We start from the raw sequence: 24,539 nt of genomic DNA, 5'->3' as shown, positions 1-24,539 counted from the left end.
ATATCCTGTGATAGTGGATCCGCGGAGGAGGAGACGCATGTGGGTCCATCCACTTTTGAGGCAACGACTCACAGGAGGTCATTTTCACCGCCTCTATTCTTCTCTGTGGGAGCATCCGGATAAATTTTACCAGTACTGTCGCATGAGCATTTCCACATTTGATCGACTCTTGGAGACAGTGCGCCCTGGGATAACCTTTCAGGACACAAGGATGCGCAAAGCCATATCTGCAGAGGAGCGACTTCTACTCACAATACGGTATGTACTACACAACCACATTCTCTATGTTCATAATGTGTGGGCTAAAGTATGTTTTTTGGCCTTCTTGGACAAAGTTTAATGCCCTCATCTTACTCCAAATATGTTTCACCTGACACAGCAGAATCTTACATCTAATATGTCCTGCATATCACTTAGTCATTGTGCCACCAAATATGTGTGTGTTCTTCTCTCTCATTTCCTACCAAGTTTGGTCGGCATGTAACTGATTTTTTTTACTTTAGCCATTCTAAACTTTACCATTTCTGTTGTTCTACAGCTTCCTGTCCACTGGCCTGTCTTATGCCGCCCTCCACCATGAGTTTCTCATTGGAAAGTGAACCATTTCAGGCATAGTGAGGTCTACATGTGCACAAATCTGGACAAGACTCCATCAGGTGGTCCTACCCGAGCCCAGGATGGAAGACTGGTTAAGGATTTCAATGGACTTTGAGGAGGACTGCCAGTTTCCAAATTGTATTGGGGCCCTGGATGGCAAACATATCCGGGTGCGTAAGCCGCCGAACTCAGGCTCCCAATTCTTCAATTGTAAACAATACTTTTCTGTCTTATTGTTGGCTCTGGTAGACCCTCAATACAAGTTTATAATTGTTGACATTGGGGCCTATGGAAGGATGGGAGACTCTAGAGTCTTCAATACTTCCATAATGGCTCGGCGGCTACGCACCAACCAGTTGGATCTACCACCACCACGCCAGCTACCAGGCTCCCCTGAACAATCAGTCCCTTATGTCCTTGTGGCAGATGAGGCCTTTCAGTTATCGCGCAATGTCATGAGGCCATATCCCCGGCTCAACCTTGACCACAGGCGCAGAATTTTTAACTTGCGCCTATCACGTGCTAGGCGACTGGTGGAGTGTTCCTTTGGGATTCTTTGTGCCAAATGGCGGGTACTCCAGTCTGCCATTCAGTTGAGTGAGCAAAATGTGAATGAAGTTGTGAAAGCCTGTGTTGTTCTGCATAACTTCACCAGGATACATGATTGTTCCTCCTCTGATGGTGTTGTGCGTAGGCCGGACAATGTGCGCAGGGCGAGACCACCTATGAACCCTCAACGTAGACCGCTCTCTGGCCTAAAAGTGCGTGATATTTTCACTAATTACTTTATCTCACCTGAGGGGGCAACTTCTTGGCAAGAGCATGCTGTGTCTATGTTATAATTTGTTTCTTTAAGTGTGTCTAAATATAGATTACTCAAGCCTTTATGATTCTATGAGTGTTTCATTGCATTGGTTGGTGTCTGTTAGTATGTTGTGAGGGATTGTGAAAAATCACACAGAGACCTTAACTAGAGTAGACAAATTTTTAGTTTTGCCTTTTTTTTTTTGGTTTTGCTTAAAGGCAAACATAATAATTGCCATAAGACAAATTTGGCAATGGCCAAAATGACCCTTTGTGCCTTCTTTAACTTGTTGTAAAATTAACATTACATAACAAAAAGGCAACAAACATTAGGCAATAACAACATTGCTGCATGACTAGATTAAACTAGATTTGCCAACAAAAGGTGAGCTCCATCACCAAAATAAAGGCAACAAGATAACACTCACATTTCCTCATAATGTTAGCCAATCATAGAAAGATTCCACCATGACAGGCAAGGCTACCTCACATCTTTCACACAGATATTGCCTGTCTGTAGAACAGACAATATTTAAGCATGCTATACTGGAAAGGATGAAAATACAAAACTCACTTGTTAAGACATAGAGAGAGCGTGATATTCTGAATGCTGGTCGCCTTGAATTTTTTTTACTAGAGATTGCTAACAAAAAATGTGACTACTTAACTAAGGCAAGCACGCCTTTCCTAGGCGTTAGCAAGTGAGTAGTGTATTTTCATCCTTTCATTTTACAGTATAGCGCATTTAAATATTCTCTTTTCTACACACATGTAATATCTGTCTGAAAGGCGTGAGGTAGCGTTGCCTGTCATGATGGATTGTTTCATATGTTTGGAAAACATTGTTTAAAAATGTGAATGTTAAATTATGTTCTAAATGTTGGTGAAGGAGAACACCTGTTTTTTCATTTAGATTAGGAGCACCAGTTACATCTCACTGGACATCTCCACCCATCAGAATCATAAATCCTCATATGTTGGGGAAGGGGAACGTGGAAGAACAGCCTGTGGGTGCTGCTGGACATTGTGGCCAACATCGCCCTGTGTGGGGCCATACTGCTGCCCATGATGCTGGAATCGTCCAGCCTCCTGGGACTGTTGGGGATACTGGCCAGAGTAATGATGATGGTGAGGGGCTTCTTGTTGGCTCTGGTAGGCCCGTGGCTCATACCCACCAAGATAGCCAGATCGTCCCCAACCAGGTTGGGACCAGCCTCCAACACTGGGTGGGTACAAGTGGCCATATTGGTGGGGTTGGCTTGAGGAAGACATTTGGGGCTGCGGAATAGAAGGTTGGGTAGGGGGAGGAAGGGGTTGAGGTGTTGGCCCACGTATTAGGGGCTGTTCAGACCCTGCTTGAGCAAGCATCTGTGTGGATGGTCTCATGCGCATTAAATTTCGTGGTGAGAGCTGCCACCTCTCCAGAAATTCAAAAACCTCATATGGGGTATTGGGGGGGGGGGTGCTTGCATCAAGCAGGATCTGAATACATCCCCTAATACGGAGCCGGACCTCACGGGTAAGGGCACGGAGATAAAGGGTGAGGCTACGTGCATAGGCCTCCTCCCCATCATCTGTAGTTACTCTGGACAAATAATTGAGCACCCCTGTGTCCACATTGGTCCTGCTCTCTTGAATAGTGACCTGGCGCCTTCTTCTTGTTCGCCGTGATGCTAGAGCAGCCTGTGGGGAGGACCTGATCTGGGCAGTTGGGCTGCTGCTCAAGTTGCCCGGCTCTTCCAGGATGGGTGAGGTGGCAGCAGCAGACCGTCCTGGTGGTGTTGTGTGTAGGCCAGCCATTGTGTGGTCTTGTGATGCCTCATCTTCAGCCAGCCTTCTTGTAGGGGGAGAAGATGGGCCAGCCACCTCATCCCCTACAGGATCTATAATGGGCTCTGCCTCTGAGGCCGTTCCTCGATCCGTAAGGTTGGATTGAGTTCTGTTATGAAATAGAACAGAGGCAAAAATACATCAATATTTTTTGTCCCTGTAAAGTATTTGTGTAATGTATTTGTGTAATGTGGTGTGAGGTATGTACTTACGGTCTCAGATCCAGAATTGGGGCGAGGAAGTTCAGCCGGTCATAGTATATGTATTTTCTTTTCACATATCCAGCATCCCCACTCCTGGACCGCTGCTGGCGTTCCCGGCGGTACTGGTCCCGGATGCTTCTCCACCGTTTCATCACATCTTCCACTGCAATGTGACAGGAAAGATTGTCAAAATCACATATTTGAGAGGTCACATTTTCTAACAGTAGTCTAGGCATGGGGCCTTCTGGGGTGTGCGTTCTACCCATGGTGGCATATGTAATTGGGCCGATACACAGGGTCTCATTAGCTACACTTAAACTAATTTTATTGGCTAGGAGGATGAGGAGCTTGTGGCCTAACCCCTAATTATGGCCGTGTGAAGCCACGTGTCACATCCAAATGTAACGGCCTCATGAGGCAAATAAAAGTACATGCACAGGAAGGGGGGTGCTGATTGTAGATTCATTTTTTAGCGCGCGCTAAGGTTAATGATGTTTTTATGGTTGCACTTACGAATTTTATGCTGCTCATCACGTGGTCTGTCACCAAAGTCAAGGTACATCTGGCGACAGATGCGCCTCCATGACGCCTTCTTTCTTGTCCGGTTCGCATAATTTGCATCGCGTGGGTCCCATATTTTGGGACGCTCCTGCACCAGCACAATTAGCATCTCAACATTAATGTATGTGGACGCCATACTGCTGCTGTACGCCGTGGAGGCGTACTTCCTGGATGTCTGGAGCGGTTTTTGAGTTCATTTGCATGTCTAGGCTTCCTGATGATGGACTGGCCCATTTCCTGTCACCTGCCAAAAGACCTGCGTATTGCTCGCAGATCACACGTGTGTTCCGTGTGTAATCCGTATTTTTTGCGCACCCATTGACTTGCATTGGCGTACTACGGGCGTAGTATGCTGACAATCGCAGCATGCTGCGATTGGCATGGAGCGTAGAATACGGATGAGAAATATACGGCTGGTGCGAGTGACCCCATAGAAAATCATTTGTCCGTGTCTAATGCGTGCTTTTAGCGCCTCTCACTCTCCCGTATTCCTCGCCAGTGTGACTCCGGCCTTACTTTTAATTTCAGGCCTTTTTGAGGTTGCTTTAATCTTCAGCTTGCTTAACTGTTCACAATAACAGTAATTTTGACCAGGGGTGCCACTGTGTGTTTATCAGAGCGGTGTCCTGTAACGAGCAATGCTTCTGTGCGTTGATGACCAAGTGCCACAACGTAGGTTTTCCACTGGATCACAGCAAACAGAGATCTTGAGAATCATCAGTAATTGAAACAGAAAGCATATTAGAAAACTGAACCCAAAAAGTAGGAGAAAAATACAAATCAGTAGAGCACATACATAATAGACTTTAAAAAAAAGGTACAAATAAAATAATGAATTGGGCGTAAACAAAAAAAAAAAACACACAAAACTAGTAAAAAAAAAACAAAAAAAAAAACAGGCACAAAGGCAATGATAAATTGGTGCCAAAGTCTTTGGGACTGAAGGAGACTTTTACAATGAAATAAAAGCACAACAGCCACAGTATAGCAGATGCTGTTCGGCTGCGATCAGTCACCAGACTGGCTGCTGCTTCTGTGCTCTGTTACCATTATGTCTTCATGCAAACAAAAAAAAAATCAATATCCTTTTTAGATATTTTTCAGAAATATGGGAAAAAATAATACTATTCACCTCCCACTGAAACATATTGTATCCAGTGTGTCATGCTGCACAAAATCTGCCAAAGCTGCAGTGGCACGGCTTAGTCATTCTCAGGCATAATACACAGAGTGGGAAAGGCTTTTCTCGAAATTATTCTAAATGGAGAAAAATTATGGCTAATCTTAAATTCCATTTTCAATCAGGAATTAATACTGTTCATGAATCAGGCATATTGTTAATTAAAAAAAAAACTGCGACCGTGCTCTTAAGTGATTTTCTGAGTGTCTGGAAAACTATTATTTATAGGGGGGGGTCCAAATTTATTGTTCCCATGCATCTAAAATAGGGCAACACTTTAAATAATTTTCACTAAAAATCTCCCACACTGTTTTACGTTAACGGCTCTTAAAAGGGTTGTCCTCTTTCAGAAAAAAAAATCCTACAAGCCTTGTTAGTATGAAAACAAACAGCGCTGAGACTCTGCTGCTTCTCCTGGTGTCTGTGATTGTCTGCAGTATTTGCCACGTCGACAGTGCTGTAGAAAAAAATTGAGCACAGTGGCTCTAAGTGGCTTGTGCCGTCTCCTGTACATCAGCCAGAGAAGCTGAGCTCAGGTATTGGCTGCAGCACTGTCGACAGGTCATCAGCGCTGCAGACAATAACAGACACTGGGAGCAGCGGTGGAGACTCAGCACTGGACCTGAGGAGGGTGAGAAAAGAACAGTTTGTTTGGTGTTTTTACTACCAATGGAGGTTATAGGAAAAAGGTTTTCTGAAAGGGGACAAACCCTTTAATTAGACCCATTTTTTTTCCATGGTAACAAACTACAAACAAACCCTGTGCAGTCTGATCCGGATGATTTACTGGATGGCAATCTAATTACAGGAGCATACTGTGGTATACAATGCAGTATACAATACTTGCACAGTCTTACATTTATCTACATACACTCAGCGTAACCAGGAAGCATCAGACTACAGATGCTTCTCCGTAGTCTGCTACCATGGAAACAGTTGGATCGACTTAAGAGCTGTACCTGCAATGCAATAGGCCAGATTCATTGCATTTGTGCCATTTTAAACTGTTTTTTTGGGGGGTTTATTTTTACCAAGAGACTTTTTGCACTGAAAAAGTTGCAAAAAAAAAGGTTAAAGACAAAAAATAAAAAGCATTTTTGCTTTTTTGAACCATATGGACCATTTTGAAAAAAACTCAACATACCGTATATACTCAAGTATAAGCCGACCTGAATATAAGCTGAGGCACCTAATTTTGCCACAAAAAACTGGATAAACTTATTGACTCGAGTATAAGCCGGGTATGCATTGTTCCCTCATCCCCATCCTGGTATGCATGACTCCCCGGTCCCTGTCCTTGTATGCATGGCTCCCCCGTCGCTGTCCTTGTATGCATGGCTCCCCTGTCCCTGTCATTGTATGCATGGCTCCCCCATCATTGTCCTTGCATGCATGGCTTCCCGGTCCCTGTCCTTGTATGCATAGCTCCCCGTCCCATCCTTGTATGCATAACTCCCCAGTCCCTGTCCTTGTAGGCATGGCTCCCCGGTCCCTATCCTTGTATGCATGGCTCCCAATCCCCATCCTTTATATGCATGGCTCCCCGCCCCATCCTTTATATGCATGGCTCCCCCATCGCTGTCCTTGTATGCATGGCTCCCCCGTCACTGTCCTTGTATGCATGGCTCCTCCGTCGCTGTCCTTGTATGCATGGCTCCCTGTCCCATCCTTGTATAAATGGCTCCCCATCCCATCCTTGCATGCATGGCTTCCCTGTCGCTGTCCTTGTATGCATGGCTCCCCGGTCGCTGTCCTTGTATGCATGGCTCCCCAGTCACTGTCCTTGTATGCATGGCTCCCCCTTCCCTGTCCTTGTATGCAGGGGTTCTTATTCCCTATCCTTGTATGCATGATTCCAATAAAAAAAAAAAAAAAAAACATCCTACTTACCTTGCCTGGTCGCCCTCGCTGCATCTCGTTCCAGAATCAGCAGCTCTTCTGGGCCGAGCAATCAAGTGGCCCCACTCATTAAGTAAATGAATATTCACTCCACACCTATGGGAGTGGAGAGGCGTGAATATTCATTACCTTAATGAGCGGGGCCACGTGCTCACTCGCCGGAAGAGCTGATGGCTCCGGAACTAGCGAGATGCAGCGAGGGCAAGCAGGGAAGGTAAGTAGGATGTGTGCTGGAAACCGGCGACTGCGGCTGTCACTATGCGCTATTACAGAGAAATTAATATTCATTTCTCTTTAGCAGCGGCACAGGCTTTAGCCACAGCCGCCGTCTCCTGCGTCTGTAACCCGCTGCTCCACAGCTCCCCCTTCCCCGTCGTCTTTCTGGGACAAGTGACTCGAGTATAAGCCAAGAGGGATGTTTTCAGCACAAAAAAATGTGCTGAAAAACTTGGCTTAAACACGAGTATATACGGAATATTACACAACAAAAAAAAGACTTAAAATCCTGCAAATTATGAATTAGACCCCAGTGTTTTTACTTGGGAGTAGGAACATATGTAACACAAGGGGTGCACCTACATCTGCAATGGGCTCTTTAGAAAGAAGACTATTCATCCCCACTCCCCATTAGTGATGTCAAGCCTATATGGGGCTCCCACTGACTACTTGGCTAATAACCAAGGATCATGACATCCAAAATAAGGACGGAGTGTGTGTGCTGGAGCCAGAGCCAAGAGAGGAGTCCCACTTTCACTTACGGTTTTAGTGAAGTTCATCTCCTCCATGACTGCCTTCAGTTCCTCCTTACGGTGCTGGAGATATAAGCTTTTATCCCATGTACAGTGAAATGACGGTCTTTCTGCAGAACCTAATGAGGGTAGGAAAGACAAGCAATTACTGTAGAGCCGGCTCCAGGTTTTCATGGGCCCCGGGCAAAAGACTCTCAGTGGGCCCCTTTAACACATACCACAATTCATGATGCACATATACGGCATAGAAGTATATGTATAGTACAATGCCAATGATTTCACTTATTTCTTACATTATACAGTTGTGGCCAAAAGTATTGACACTCCTGCAATTCTGTCAGATAATACTTAGTTTTTTCCTGAAAATGATTGCAAACACAAATTCTTTGTTACAGAGGCGTAGCTAGGGTTTGGTTCAGGGGGGGCGAAACTTCTGAGTGGGCCCCCAACCAGGTAACTTTGATTACAACTCGGTGACGCGCAATAATAGTGGAGGAGAACCTCAGCAGAGGACCGCGCTGTTGCTGAATATAATTTCTAAATAAAGACCAATATTGATATTACCGCCATATAGTGAGTGGTAGATACCCGTCCTACCCAACATACCGTATAAGAGATCACAGCATAGTTACAGATGGTAACTTACAGCTGACGTTCTTTCTGATGGAATCGTTCACTTTTCCATCTGGCCCAGACCAACATGACAACTTCTTCCAGCTAGGACTTGTCTGCAGAGATTACAACAAAGATACATTTCATGTCTCATATTTTCAGCACTGTCACCAATGGGACTACTCCCTATCTGCACAAACTTCTTACCCTGCTGATACCCCAATGCTGAGCCGCTGCTGCTGTATGTGTCCCGTTAACTGTACCTGCTGTGTGGTTCTCTGTGCCCTCTAAATTCTAAAGCAACTCTCGAAAACAGTGACCAAATTTTGTCCCCTAGAAAGTAATAGCGCCATTTGTGCCCCTTTGACAGTCACAGTTACCTGAGTTCCCTATAACAATAAGTGCCCACTTTACATTTAATAATGTCATGAGTCTCCCCCCTGTACAGCTCCCCTGTACACTGTATGATGCTCCCCTATACACAGTATGATGCTCTTCTATACACAGTCTAATCCCCCCTCACTGTATATACACTGACCGCTTAGTATTCTCCAAATTGTTTGATAGCTCCAACACTGTAATCACCATACTGTATGATGGCCCGCTAGATAGCCTCCATATAGTATAATGTGCCACACAAGTTCACTATAGTCCTCAATATAGTATAATGCACTCCCCATAGGCAGACCCTATAGAATAATGCAGCCCTTTATATAATGCACCCCATAGGCAGCCTCATAAAAAATAAATCCAAAACTCACCTTTCCTCCTGGTTTCTTCACTGCTGCGAGCTCCCGCACATCTCCGGACTGTAGGCTCCGAGTAGTGACGTCATTGCGACCCCCTGTCAGTGTTGGCGTTAGTGACATCAGAAGCTGATGAGAGGGGGATGATGGGAGAGGGAGCGTAATGCTCCTTCTCTCATCAATGTAGTCAGCTGAAATGGCATCCAGCCAACACAGTTGATTTTGCAATGACAGGTGGGGACCCACTGCTGGCGCAGGGCCCCTGCACCTGCTCAGGGGCCCCATAGCGGCCGGGTGACAGATCAGGGAGATCGATTCTGCCTGATCTGCCGCAGAATGTAACACTATCGGCGTGCTGTGTGTGGGTCCGCTCAAAGCACTGGTCCCGGGGTGACCTCCCTCCCCCCTGTAGCTCATCACATTGTAGGATTCACTCCAACAATAAGTCACCTGCATTACTGATACTAATATATTATATCACACTAGTAAAATGTCCATGCCACTAACAATCGCTGTATAGAAAAACACTATTCCACACTATCTGTCATCAAGCACTAACTGCTGCTGTGGCACTACAAGTGCCAGACTCAGGGTATGTGCACACGTAGTTTTTAGTCTCTGCGGATTTTGTAGAGAAAACCGCAGGAAATCCGCAGGACAAAGTGCTGCGGTTTTTCTGCGGTTTATCTGCGGATTATCTGCGTTTTTTCTGCGGTTTTGCCCTGCGGTTTTACACCTCATAATGGATGAGGTGTAAAACCGCAGCGTTTCTGCACCAAATAATTGACATGCTGCGGATTGTAAACCGCAGCAAAACCGCGCGGAAAAAAACGCAGCATGTGCACAGCTTTTTTTTATTTCCATAGGAAATAAAGGTACTGTACAACGCAGCAAAATCTGCTGCGTTTCTGCAGAGCCAAAAACGCTGCGGAAACGCAGCAGAATCCGCAGCGTGTGCACATACCCTCAACCTCCCAGTAGGAGTACTCTGGGAGCAGCAAACACTAATTAGGGTGTGTGCATACGTTGCGGATTCTGCTGCGGATCCGCAGTGGATTTGGTCCTGCGGATCCACAGCAGTTTCTGCTGCGTTGTACAGTACAGTCTATGAGAAATGAAAAACACAGTGCACATGCTGTCAATTCTTTGTGCGGAATCCACAGCGTTTTTACACCTGCTCCATTATAGGAATCCGCAGGTGTAAAAACGCAGGGGAAATCCGCACAAAATCTGCACTAAATCAGCAGGTAAAACGCAGATCATTTAACCTGCGGATTTACCTGTGGATTTGGCCAAATCCGTGCGGAAAAATCCGCAGAGTAATCAACAACGTGTGCACATACCCTAATCCTCTAGGACTCGCTGTCAGCCTGGTAACGGGTAGGTTAATAATTACACGCCAGCCGAGCTAAGGTGATCGATACACTGGTTTAACCCTCCCTCTGCCTGCCAGGGAGGATGCGCCGCTTCCTCTGCACAGCTCAATGACTGCAGCCAGCAGTGCGATCTCTAGTTTGCACGTTTCCTGGTTTTCTCTCAGTCCAAAAGTGCAGTAATTTCCCAGGCCAAGACAAAGCATCGCCATATAGCGCATCAGAGACCGCTGCAAAGTGCCTGAAAACTATGTAACACGTAAGGAGAGCATCATGTAATGAATATTACACCCAAATAGCAGTAAGTTGTATGTATATATCCAAAGCAACAGATTAGACACTTCAAATAGTAATTAACATAGCTACTCATCAATTCCCATGCTGTGTGCAGTGTCCACTGGTCCTGGAGCAGCACGTTCCTCAGCTTTCAGTCTCCTCTCAGTCAGAAGCAATCAAGTGCAGAGCAGACAGTGAACTCAGCTCACAGGCAGAGGCAGAGCCCCCTGCGACCAGGCAGCTGCTGGAGCTGATGACTTCTTTGCAGCAGGGAGCTTTCAAGGAGAGCGCGCTCAGCCAGGATTGGGTGAGTGACCTCCCCTCTCCCTCTCCTCCACACTCCACAGACTGCAGAAGAGCATTCACATGACTCACTCCTTGCTGCAGCATGTAATTGTATCGGCACGCCGATATAGTTACATAGCATAGCTCGGGTGGGCCCCATCAGAACGCAGGGCCCGGGGTCACCGCCCCCTCTGCCCCCCCCGGTAGCTACGCTACTGCTTTGTTATTATTATCTTCATTTAATTTGTCTTAAATGAAAAAACACAAAAAGAATTGTTGTCCTAAAGCCAAATTGGATATAATTCCACACCAAACATAAAAAAGAGGGTGGACAAAAGTATTGGCACTGTTCAAAAAATCATGTGATGCTTCTCTAATTTGTGTAATTAACAGCACCTGTAACTTACCTGTGGCACCTAACAGGTGTTGGCAATAACTAAATCACACTTGCAGCCAGTTGACATGGATTAAAGTTGACTCAACCTCTGTCCTGTGTCCTTGTGTGTACCACATTGAGCATGGAGAAAAGAAAGAAGACCAAAGAACTGTCTGAGGACTTGAGAAACCAAATTGTGAGGAAGCATGAGCAATCTCAAGGCTACAAGTCCATCTCCAAAGACCTGAATGTTCCTGTGCCTACCGTGCGCAGTGTCATCAAGAAGTTTAAAGCCCATAGCACTGTGGCTAACCTCCCTAGATGTGGATGGAAAAGAAAAATTGACAAGAGATTTCAACGCAAGATTGTGCGGATGTTGGATAAAGAACCTCAACTAACATCCAAACAAGTTCAAGCTGCCCTGCAGTCCGAGGGTACAACAGTGTTAACCCGTACTATCCATCGGCGTCTGAATGAAAGGGGACTGTATGGTAGGAGACCCAGGCAGACCCCAACTCTTACCCCGAGACATAAAAAAGCCAGGCTGGAGTTTGCCAAAACTTACCTGAAAAAGGCTAAAACGTTTTGGAAGAATGTTCTCTGGTCAGATGAGACAAAAGTAGAGCTTTTTGGGCAAAGGCAAAAACACGGTCCCTACAGTCAAACATGGCAGAGGTTCCCTGATGTTTTGGGGTTGCTTTCCTGCCTCTGGCACTGGACTGCTTGACCGTGTGCATGGCATTATGAAGTCTGAAGACTACCAACAAATTTTGCAGCATAATGTAGGGCCCAGTGTGAGAAAGCTGGGTCTCCCTCAGAGGTCATGGGTCTTCCAGCAGGACAATGACCCAAAACACACTTCAAAAAGCACTAGAAAATGGTTTGAGAGAAAACACTGGAGACTTCTAAGGTGGCCAGCAATGAGTCCAGACCTGAATCCCATAGAACACCTGTGGAGAGATCTAAAAATGGCAGTTTGGAGAAGGCAGCCTTCAAATATCAGGGACCTGGAGCAGTTTGCCAAAGAAGAATGGTCTAAAATTCCAGCAGAGCATTGTAAGAAACTCATTGATGGTTACCAGAAGCGGTTGGTCGCAGTTATTTTGGCTAAAGGTTGTGCAACCAAGTATTAGGTTGAGGGTGCCAATACTTTGTCTGGCCCATTTTTGGAGTTGTGTGTGAAATGATCAATGTTTTGCTTTTTGCTTCATTCTCTTTTGTGTTTTTTTCATTTAAGACAAATTAAACGAACATAATAATACCAAAGAATTTGTGATTGCAATCATTTTCAGGAAGAAACTGAGTATTATCTGACAGAATTGCAAGGGTGTTAATACTTTTGGCCACAACTGTATGAGTGATACCTATTGTACATTCTACACAAGGTCAGAAACTGGACAGTATAGTTCTCCATACAGTATTATGGGCACCACAAAATGGTCCGCACAGAATATTGAGCCCGATATATTGCTCCATACAGTATATAATAGGCCCCATATATTGTTCCATACAGAATAATGAGCCCCATAAATTGCTCCATACAGTATAATGAGTGACATATAATGCTTCATACAGTATATGATGGGCCCCATATAATGCTCCACACAGAATAGGCCTCATATAATGCTCCATAAATAATGGGCACCATAAAATGCTCTATATATAATGGGACCCATATGATGCTCCATATATAATGGGCCCAATATGATGCTCCATATATAATGGCCCCTATATAATGCTCCATATGTAATGGGCCCCATATAAAGCTCCATAAATAATGGGCCCCATATATGATGCTTGAGTGTATGATGGGCCCATATAATGCTCCATATATAAAGGGCCCCATATATAATGCTCCATATATGATGGGGCTCATATGATGCTCCATATATAATGGGCCCCATATATTGCTCCAAACATTAAAAAAAATGAAACATGGATTTTTGTGAGTACTCACCGTAAAATCCTTTTCTCCGAGACGCTCATTGGGGGACACAGAGACTGTGGGTGTGTGCTTCTGCCGTCTGGAGGCTGACACTAAGTATACAAAAAAAGAGTTAGCTCCTCCTCCGCCGCATACACCCTCGCCCCCAGACCGGGCGTAACTCAGTTTAGTGCATAAGCAGTAGGAGAACGCGCCTTAAACTCAGGCAAGAAATTATATGTCTGAAAAAGGGGCCACCCTAAACCCTACACAAGGATTTGTATAACTCAAAAATAAGTAAATGCCAACTGGCTAATAGGGTGGGTGCTGTGTCCCCCAATGAGCGTCTCGGAGAAAAGGATTTTACGGTGAGTACTCACAAAAATCCATGTTTCTCCTTCGTCTCATTGGGGGACACAGAGACTGTGGGACGTTCTAAAGCAGTCCTCTGGGCGGGATCTTAGCTTACCCATTCCAAGCTAATTTGCTCCCCTGATTAGAGGTGCGCAACTGCTGCCTGGAGAATCTTTCTTCCCAGGCTTGCATCCGAGGATGCCTGGGTATGTACGTTATAATGTTTGACAAACGTATGCAAGCTGGACCAGGTAGCTGCTTTGCACACCTGTTCCGCTGAAGCTTGGTGTCGCAGTGCCCATGAGGCACCCACTGCTCGAGCCGAGTGTGCCTTGATCCCTGCCGGAACTGGCGTGCCTCTGATTTCATAAGATTCTTGGACCGTCAGGCGAACCCATCTGGCCAAAGTCGCTTTGGACGCAGCGAGCCCCTTCCGCCGCCCTTCTGGGATCAGGAATAGAGAGTCTGTCTGGCGGAAAGGTGCTGTCCTTGTCACATACCTCCTAAGAGCTCTTACCAGATCCAGGGTGTGCAATGCCTTTTCTACCCTGTGCACCAGTGCCAGGCAAAACGAGGGTAAAACAATGTCTTCGTTGATATGGAACGCAGACACAACCTTCGGCAAGAAGGGAGGAGCTGGCCTTAAAACTACCTTATCTTTATAAAAGGTTAGGAACGGCGGTTTACAAGATAAGGCCGCCAATTCCGAAACCCGCCTAATAGACGTTATCGCAACCAGAAAAACGACCTTTCTGGACAGGTAAGGTAAGGAGACTTCTTGCAATGGTTCGAAAGGAGCCTCCTGAAGGGCTCTGAGCACCAAGTTCAGGTCCCATGATTCCGTCGGCGCCTTATAGGGGGGTACTAAATGTGCGACCCCCTGCATAAATGTCCTAACCTGCCAGACGGAAGCGACCTTTCGTTGGAAAAGCACCGACAGGGCCGAGATTTGCGTTCTGAGCGAACTCGGAGCCAATCCTGCGTCCAGCCCTGCCTGCAGAAAAGCCAGTACGTTAGGGATCGAAAAAACCAGAGGAGCCACTCCGCGATCCCTACACCAACGGAAAAAACTTCCCAAGTCCGGTGATATACTTTCGCCGAGGAAGGCTTCCGGGCACTCGCCATCGTGGCCGCCACATCGCGCCTGAATCCTGCCTGTGTTAACAGCCAAGATTCAATGGCCACACCGTCAAACACAGGGCCCCTAAGTTTGGATGGCAGATCGGACCCTGGGACAGTAAGTCCGGCCGATCTGGGAGACGCCAAGGTACGTCCACCACTAGTTGAACCAGATCTGCATACCAGGCCCGCCGGGGCCAGTCTGGGGCCACCAGAATTGCTGGAACCTTCTCTCTCCTTATTTTTCTGATGACTCTTGGAAGCAGCGGCAGCGGGGGAAACAAGTACGGGAGACGAAACTGGCTCCACGGAAGCACCAGAGCGTCTGCTGCGATTGCCTGCGGGTCGAGGGATCGAGCGACAAACCTTTGTACTTTGGCGTTCTCTCTGGATGCCATAAGGTCCACGTCTGGTGTCCCCCATCGTTGGCAGATCTGTTGAAAGACCTCGGGATGCAGGGACCATTCCCCTGCCGTGACCCCCTGTCGGCTGAGAAAATCTGCCGCCCAGTTTTCGACTCCCGGAATGTGCACCGCTGAAATTACCACGTGGTTCTTCTCTGCCCAACGCAGTACCAGCCCAACCTCGCGCATGGCTGTCTGGCTGCACGTGCCCCCTTGATGGTTGACATAGGCTACTGCTGTAGCATTGTCCGACTGAATGCGCACCGGCCGGTGTCTCAGCAACCGCTGAAAGTGTTGCAGGGCCAATCGTATTGCCCGTATCTCCAGAATGTTGATCGGGAGATTTACCTCCCGAATGGACCACCGCCCCTGGGCTGTGTGACTCTGGAAAACTGCTCCCCAACCATGCAGGCTTGCATCGGTCGACACCACCAACCACTGTTCCGGGGGAAAAGGTTTCCCCTGGACCAGAGACGAGTCGCGAGTCCACCATCGGAGTGATCGCCGGACCGGCGGAAGCAACTTGCACTGATGATTGAGAGACAGCAGCCCCCGGTCCCATGCTGACAAGAGCGCATGCTGAAGGGGACGGAGATAGAACTGGGCAAACGGGATTGCCTCCATCGCCGCCACCATTCTGCCCAACACACTCATGCCGTACCTGATGGATCTGGTGCCTGGCTGTAGAAGGTTCCGTACCCCCTGCTTGATCCTTCGCGCCTTGTCCTGAGGGAGGATCACCAGCCCCCGGGAGGTGTCGAAAACCATGCCCAGGAATACGATTCTCTGGACTGGAACCAAGGACGACTTGTTTCGATTGATCAACCAGCCTAAACGGGCCAGGGTATCCAGAGTGATACTGACATTCCTCTGGCACGCTAGAAACGACGGACCCTTTACCAAAAGGTCGTCCAGGTACGGTAGTACCATTATGCCCCGTGCATGCAGGATGGCCATAACCACCGCCATTATCTTCGTAAAGACTCTGGGGGCAGTGGCCAAACCGAAGGGCAGAGCCACAAATTGAAAATGTCGCCCTCCGATCGCGAAACGCAGGAACTTCTGGTGTGGAGGAAATATCGGAATGTGTAGATATGCATCCTGCACATCGATCGAGGCCAGGAATTCCCCCGGATCCATGGCTGCAATGACCGAGCGGAGGGACTCCATCCGGAACCGCCTGACCCTGATGAATCTGTTCAGGATCTTTAAATCCAGTACCGGCCTCACAGTCCCGTCTTTTTTGGGGACCGAAAACAGGTTGGAGTAAAAACCCTGCGTCTCTTCTCCTTGCGGCACTGGGACAATGACCCCTTTGCGCTGAAGCGTCATTATGGCCTGTAACAACCCTTCCGCCTGCGATTCTGTCCCGGAAAGTCGGGAACGGAAGAATCGCTGTGGCGGGAGTCCGACAAACTCTATCTTGTACCCGGACGATATCAATTCCGCCACCCAAGCGTCGCGTGCCACTGCGACCCAAACGTGGCTGAACCCTAGTAGGCGTCCGCCCACTCTGTCGTCCGTAGGTACGAAGCGCCTCGAGTCATTTTGCCGGAGGCTTTTGGGATCTGGCCCCCCTCGCCCTGGGCAAACGGCCTCGGCCTCTACCCAGCGGATTGGCTCTGTAAGAGGTTTGCCTTTCCCTACTCTGGCCATTGTTTGCGGAGGAGGATGCCCTGGCCGAAGTCCCCCCCCAGGGGCTACAAAAAGGCCGAAAACGCCTCTGCGTTTGCCTGAATGCCGGACAACTCCTCTGCTGCGGGAGGAAACTACTTCTCCCCCCTGTGGCTTCTGAGATAAGCTTATCAAGCTTCTCACCGAACAACCGATTGCCCTGGAAAGGCAATGAGGTTAAGGATTTTTTAGAGATAGAATCCGCTTTCCACAACCTCAGCCATAATGCTCGCCTAATGGCGATCGCATTTGCTGCTGCCACAGCCGAACACTCGGCCGCGTCCAGTGAGGCGCTGATGAGATACTCACTCGCTCCTGATATCTGATTTGCAACTTCCAAGACTTCCGCGGGCAGATCCCTGTCTTGGAGGGCCTTATGCAGAGTGTCCGCCCATGAAACCATGGCCTTAGCCACCCAAGTTGCCGCAAAGGAGGGAGCCAGAGCCGACCCTGCTGCCTCATACACTGAGCGGGCAAGCCCCTCTAGGAGGCGATCAGTTGGGTCCTTGATGGAAGAAACACTGGGTATCGACAATAGCGACCTTGATGCTAAACGTGATACCGGTGGGTCCACTACTGGCGACTCCACCCATCCTTTATGGAGCTCGGATACTTTGCTTGCAGCGCTTTTTGCATTGTAAAACACTTATCCGGGTGTTCTCTATGTTTTTGGACTAAATCCTCAAACTCCGGATGCGTGGCAAAGCTTCTATGTGGTCGCCTGGTTTTCTTGAAGGAGACCTTGTGACCTGAGACCGTGGACACATCGTCCTCGATCTCTAATGTCTGATTGACTGCCTCAATGAGGCTGTCCACTGAGTCTTGGTACCCCAGACTTTCTAGATTCCAGGCCTCCTCCTCCTCACCCTCATCCTGATCGCACCCTGAGCTCAACGACGGGGAACGAGATGCCCTAATAATCGCCGCCGAAGCCCCGGAGGGCCCGGCCGACGGGGAACGAGCTCTTTTACCATGAGCTTGTCTGGAACTGGAGCGGCCTCTAACGATCAGAGGGTCCTGAGACGTGGACGAGCTGTCTTCCGCTGGCAGACCACCATCCTTGTCCCTGCCCGGGCCTCGAAGGGATTCAATTGCCCTTTTAAGGGACAACATAGAATCTGATAAAGATATCGCCCATTCCGGGGGGTCCTGACCTCTGGGCTCTGAAACAGTCGGAGGCTCCTGGGCGCGCTCCGACTCGCAGGCTTCACAAAATTTACCCGCCTGCGCCTTTGGCAGTCTGACCCCACAGGAAACGCAAACAGCGTATAGGAAAGAGTGAGCTTTCCCTTTGCCAGACATACTGCCCAAGCTTGAAGGTAGGGCAGAAGGAGGAGGAGGGTAACCCCTTCCCTGAGTACCAGTGCGGCTCTCGAAACGGGGTTGCACTCACCCACAGGCCACGTTCCACTCCTGTCGAAACGACCGCGGAAATGCGAGGGTGGAGGGGGATTTGGAGTTTCCGCTCCGGTACTGTGTGCGCCCCCGCTCTCCACCCCCTGGGCTGCGCCGTACCGGAAGTTAGTGGGAGGGTCTTCCGGCTACCACCGGAAGTCGGCGGGCGGAGCCTCGCGCGATACCCACGGACTTCCTCATGCCGCGGGGGCCGCGGCCGCCGGCGGGGCTTCCGGCTGCACTCCGCACTGAGCGGGCAAGCCCCTCTAAGGGCAGAGCCACAAATTGCGTGCGACGCTACTCGCCGGGGGCAGCACCGGGTACCTGCGGTGTCAGGAGAGAGGCGGACCTTACCATTTATCCAAAGGTGAGCAGGGCCTTCCACTCACCCATAGGTACGCCGTGGGGGCTCTCTTGGGGTGCTCTCAACTCCATCCCCGGCAGGGAGGGGGAGGCTTCTGGAATGGGGACGAAACATCGATCCCTCAGCTCACCTGCGCCTCCAACTCAACCCCTTGACTCACAACCTAGGGGAGGAAGGGGCCTCAATGAATCGCGTTGCAGGAGAGGAACAACGTGAGGGTCGCTCACACGTGCTCGCCCGATGAGGTTATGGGGAAAACGAATCCTCTTATCAGGATGCGTTGCCGCCTCTTTACAAAATAAAAAAGAAAAATGGTAGTCTGGGGAAAAGTCCCAGATGTGTCCCTCGGTGCGGGAGAGAAACACGTGGAGGGTTACTCACACGTGGTCGCCCGTTGATGATTTGGGGAGATCGGACCCTCTCTATAGGATCCGTCGCCCCTGTCATATCTTCATAGAAAAGAAACCAAAAAAAAAAAAAAAAATCTAGTCTGGAGATCCAGACTGCGTGTGCCTCCATAGACACTAAGCAAAAAACTGAGTTACGCCCGGTCTGGGGGCGAGGGTGTATGCGGCGGAGGAGGAGCTAACTCTTTTTTTGTATACTTAGTGTCAGCCTCCAGACGGCAGAAGCACACACCCACAGTCTCTGTGTCCCCCAATGAGACGAAGGAGAAATACTAAACTCTCCTCGCTGGCGACTGCTCTGCTCCAGACTCCTCAGAGTCAGCATTTTCCGGCTCTCAGCACTGTGACTGTTCAGGCAGAGGGAGCACAGTACTGATGTCATTGCACCCTCTGACCTGAACATCACAGAGAAAGACATCGCAGCGGTGGAGAGGGGAAAGGCGAGTATCGCTAGTGTTGGGGCCCTCAGCAAGTTGGAGGGCCCACTCGCAGGCGTCGGCACTGACACAGGCATCGGGCCCCCATAACGCGTCTGTGCTCAGGGCCCTGACACACTTATCCAGGTGCTGACGCCGGCCTTACAAGCAATGTATATTTTAGCCCAGAAAACAACGGCACTCCATGCATAAGATAATATGTCCAACTTACCTGTCTCTTGCTTGATGGTACATGGATTTCCTACGCGAGTGACAGGTGAGGGGTAACCCTGCTCGCACTGAGTAAGTGTTACTGCCAGGCCTGTCAAATCATCTCCAATAAATTCAGGAATCTTCCAGAATTCACTTCCAATGTGCTGGCCCTGTATGGAAAAAAAAGATTAAGCTTCCCGAATCAAGTCCCTCATCCCTCCTCATTGTGCTCTACACCCACCTTTCCATGCTCCAGAGGTGGGATACAGCGGTCTATCAGGTGTCTCTCCTCCTGAACTCTGCGGAAATCATCACTAACATTCATTAGAAGTTGTTCATTAGGTTTGCAAAGATGACCTGCCCCAGGATAAAAAAAACATGTAAAAAGTAAGAGAGGCAATTATAGAAAACACATATTAAAGGGACTGTCCACTACTCGGACAACCCCTTCTGAATTCTTATGCTTGTCTCCAGTAAAATAATAAGACTTATACTCACATCCAGTGTCAACGCTGTTCCAGCGGTATCGGTGCTGTTCCAGCGGTGTCAGCACTAGCTGTTCCGGGGATTGTGTGACATTGATATGTCAGGAGATCCAGACCAGAGGTGAGTATAGGAATTATTATTTTACTGGGGGCAAACATAGAGTTGCAGTAGTGATTGTCCAATTAAAGGAGATTCAGAAAATCGCTGGCCCCTAGCTTCAGTTTGTTAAAAAAAAAAAAACAGCTTTGAGTCACCACTGCTCCAGATCTTTGCTATTGTCTGCAGCACTACAGCGCTGCAAAAAATCAGTAAGCTCAGCGGCTCTGGCCGAGTTGACAACACAAGACGCTGAGCTCAGATATAACAGACCCTGGGAGCAGCTTCAGCATTGGACCCGGGGAGGATGAGTGAAGAAAAGCCGGATTACTTACCGGTAATGCTCTTTTAATGAGTCCACGACAGCACCCACTGGAGGTATAGGATCCGCCCCATTTGGAAAAGGAAACCCTACAGAAAGATAAAAGGGGGCGGTCCGCCTTTCCTCCTCAGTTTTGTACTTCAGAGTACCAGGAGGACCGCCAAGGGTTAGGCAATGTCTTTGCACTTCTAAATTTTACTTATTCATCCTTAGCAGATACACTTTTACTATTGATATCTTATTAGGGAGGGAAGTGAGCGGGTGCTGTCGTGGACTCATTAAAAGAGCATTACCGGTAAGTAATCCGGCTTTTTACCCTTCTCCACGACAGCACCCACTGGAGAGATTCCAGAGAGCATCACCTGGGTGGAATCACCGTGCCAAGGACAGTCCTGCCAAAGCTTAGGTCCGAAGTAGATGAAAGGTCAAGACTATAGTGATTATAGAAGGTAGAAGGGGTTGAACAAATTGCCGCCTTACATATGGCTTCGATTGGAACGTCTCCCCTCTTGGCCCAGGAGGCTGCCACTGCTCTGGTTGAATGTGCTCTGATATTCTCTGGAGGATCTTCATTTTTCGCGGAGTAGGCCAAGCGAATGGCATCCCTGATCTATCGGGATATGGTGCTCTTCGTGACTCCGTACCCTTTTTTACAGCTCTGTAGAGATATGAACAGAGCCCTACACTGCCTCCAGCTCCTGGACCTCTCAATATATTTTAGGACAGTTCTTCTAACATCCAAGGTGTGGAATTTCTGCTCCTCCGGAGTGGTGGGATCTCCAAAGAAGATCGGGAGGAGTATTTCTTGAGATCTATGGAATTTTGTTGATACCTTAGGCAGGTATGAGGGGTCTGGTTTTAATATTAACCTATCCTGGTACATCTGAAAAAAGGGTGGATTTATGGATAGAGCTTGGATATCACTCACTCTCCTAGCAGACGTTAGTGCTACTAAGAGGGTCGTCTTGAGTGACAAGCATTTCAGGGATATCGTGTCTATTGGTTCGAAGGGCTCTTCCATAAGGGCGTCTAAGACCAGATTTAAGTCCCATGCCGGGATTACAGGTATGTGAACCGGAGTTATTCGTTCGCAAGCTGTAATAAATCGTGATATCCACATATTTCCCGCTATATTGTGGCCGAACAGTGCCCCTAATGCGGACACTTGGACTTTTAGCGTGTTTACCGCCAGGCCCAAGTCCTTCCCTTTCTGTAGAAATTGCAAGATAGGAACTATTGGAATTTCTGTGGTATGAGGAGCTGTATGAAACTGCAGGAATTTTTTCCATATTCTTGCATAAATCTGGGTAGTGGACTGCTTCCTGCTCTGTAGGAGCGTAGCAATCAGTGTCTCAGAAAACCCTCTTGATCTCAGTAGCTGCCTTTCAAATTCCACACCGTCAAGTGTAAGTTGTCCACTTGGGGGTGGAAAAACGGGCCTTAGGAGAGTAGGTTGGGAATCGAAGGGAGAACCCAAGGATCTAACACCTACATGGTTCGTAGTCATGAGAACCACGGTCTCTTGGGCCAGAATGGTGCTATCAAAATTACTCTCGACTTGTCCTCTCTGATCTTCCGAATGACCTGTGGTAGGAGGATTATTGGAGGGAAGGCATATGCCAGGTTGAATTTCCATGAGGCCTGGAGGGCATCCAGTATGTCTGGATGATCTGACGGGGACAGGGAGGAAAATGCTTTTATCGGTCTGTTCTCTTTCGTGGCAAAGAGGTCCACCTGGGGTTGACCCATAGAGCTACTATGTCCTTGAAGAGTTGGCGATTGCGGCACCACTCCCCTTGCCGAAGTGTGTGTCGGCTTAAGAAGTCTGCCTCTTGGTTGTTCTCTCCCCTGATATGGAGGGCCGAGAGGGACAACAAATAACTTTCGGCTAAGTTTAAGATTCTTCCCGCAGAATACATCAGAGTCTCTGATCGAGTACCTCCCTGTCTGTTTATGTAGGCCACTGTAGTGGTGTTGTCCGATAAGATTCTGACATGCCTCTGTTGGAGCTGTGGAAGAAAATGGTGTAGAGCATAATATACCGCCGTCAGTTCTTTTAAATTAAACAAGTAGCCCAGTTCATCTCTATTCCACCTTCCTTGACAAAAGCTATTCCCCATATGGGCTCCCCAGCCGTGGGGGCTAGCGTCGGTGGTTAGGATACAAGATGGTACTATAACCCATGGGACTCCTGTGGACAGATGGTTATCCTCTAGCCACCATTCTAGAGAAGCCAAGACATCCTGTGATAAGGTTATCTTGCTCTCGAGGTGACCACTATGTCGCCTGTCCTCTTGGAGGATCTGATGCTGCAGTGTGCGGATGTGATAATGGGCCCACTGGACTGCTGGGGCACAGGAAGTGAGCGACCCCAATAGCGACTTTGCCCCTCTCAGAGACATACGTGGTCTATTTATGGCTGCCTCCACCTTTCCTTTTGTGAGCGTAATCTTTACCTGAGGGAGTAGACATCTCTGGGTTGTGGAGTCTAACTGGAACCCTAAGAACATCTGAAGGGAATGCGGAACGAGTCTGGACTTCTGGAAGTTGATGATCCAGCCTAGATCCTGTAAAGATGAGACCGCGCCAGCCACACGTCTGGTACACTGGGTGATCGAGTTCCCGATAATTAGGAAGTCATCTAGGTAAGGCACGATTAGAGTGTCTTTCTGACGAAGATAGGCCATCACCTCTGCCATCACTTTGGTGAAGATCCTTGGAGCTGTAGAGAGGCCAAAAGGCATGGCCGCATATTGAAAATGACGGATCTTGCCTTCGAATACTACCGCGACCCTTAGGTACCTTTGGTATCTATTATGAATAGGAAGATGATAGTAAGCATCTTTTAAGTCAATCCCTGCCATCACACAGTTGGGAAAGAGAAGTTTTATGGTGGATCTGATTGATTCCATTTTAAACTTATAATTTTTTATAAACGTATTAAGCTTCCTCAAATTTATGATTGTCCTAAATGTACCATCTGGTTTGGAAATTAAAAATAAAGGATAGTAGAAACCTCTACCTTCTTGTCCCTCTGGGACTTCCACGAAAACCCCCTTAGATAGTAGGCTCCGAATTTCTACTTCGAGGGCCTTTTGTTGTACTATAGAGTTAAGGCGGGTTATGATAAGAAATCGTAAGGGATTTGAAGGAATTCTATTTTCATTCCCTCTTTAATTATACTTAGAATCCATGGACTTGAAGTTATTCGTTCCCATTTTGAAGAAAAAAAACTTTAGTCTACCCCCTACTGGGGGGACTGATTTTTCAGTATTTATTTTCCTTTCGGAATGTTGCACCTCTAAACATGCTACCCTTTTGCTTCTCTTCCTTTGCGGGCCATCTAGTTGATCTGTCCGCTTGTCTCCTTCTCCCAAACGGCCGCCTTTTAAAGGTTCTCCTGTAGAAAGGGATAGAAGAATCAGGGAAGGCCTTCTTCCTTTCTTTCGCTTTGGCGAGTATGTCATCTAGGGCTTTCCCAAAGAGAAACTCACCCTCTCACGGGGTTGCGCAAATCTTAGATTTTGATTGTGCATCCCCCTTCCAGCTCTTCATCCATAGTGCCCTCCTGGCTTTGTTTACAAGACCAGCCGATCTTGCTGCCAGCCGCAGGGTGTCTGCCAATGCATTGGCCATGAAGGCCGCCGCCCCCTAATTAATGGAATAGCGGCCCATAGGTTTTCCCTAGACACCTTCTACTCGATTTGTTGATCTAATTGGTCCAACCACACGAGCATAGACCTGGCGGTGCATGTACTGGCTACTGCTGGCTTAAAAATGCCTGTGGTAGATTCCCAAGACCTTTTTAATGATGACTCCGCTTTATGGTCTAGCGGGTCCGCCAATAAGCCTGCGTCCTCTACCGGAATAGTAG

At 48.1% G+C, this 24,539-nt stretch overlaps 1 protein-coding gene across 5 annotated transcripts in view; it reads right to left on the bottom strand.

Annotated features, from left to right (window-relative positions):
- MYCBPAP (MYCBP associated protein) overlaps positions 1 to 24,539 on the bottom strand; it is a 173,315-nt gene that overhangs the window by 130,068 nt on the left and 18,708 nt on the right. For all 5 annotated transcript variants that reach the window (XM_073588047.1, XM_073588049.1, XM_073588050.1 and 2 more), the window contains exons 6-8: positions 20,003 to 20,118; positions 19,781 to 19,931; positions 7,833 to 7,942 (exon numbers count right to left, since the gene is read on the bottom strand). In XM_073588047.1, the coding sequence (XP_073444148.1) occupies positions 7,833 to 7,942; positions 19,781 to 19,931; positions 20,003 to 20,118 (377 nt within the window). The remainder of the gene's footprint in view (positions 1 to 7,832; positions 7,943 to 19,780; positions 19,932 to 20,002; positions 20,119 to 24,539) is intronic.

This window comes from Dendrobates tinctorius, unplaced genomic scaffold, assembly GCF_039654945.1.
Source record: "Dendrobates tinctorius isolate UK_male_01 unplaced genomic scaffold, ASM3965494v1 ptg000103l, whole genome shotgun sequence".
In the NCBI taxonomy this organism is placed as follows: domain Eukaryota; kingdom Metazoa; phylum Chordata; class Amphibia; order Anura; family Dendrobatidae; genus Dendrobates; species Dendrobates tinctorius.
Note: the sequence above shows the minus strand (reverse complement) of the source record. Positions and strands in the feature narration are given on the sequence as shown.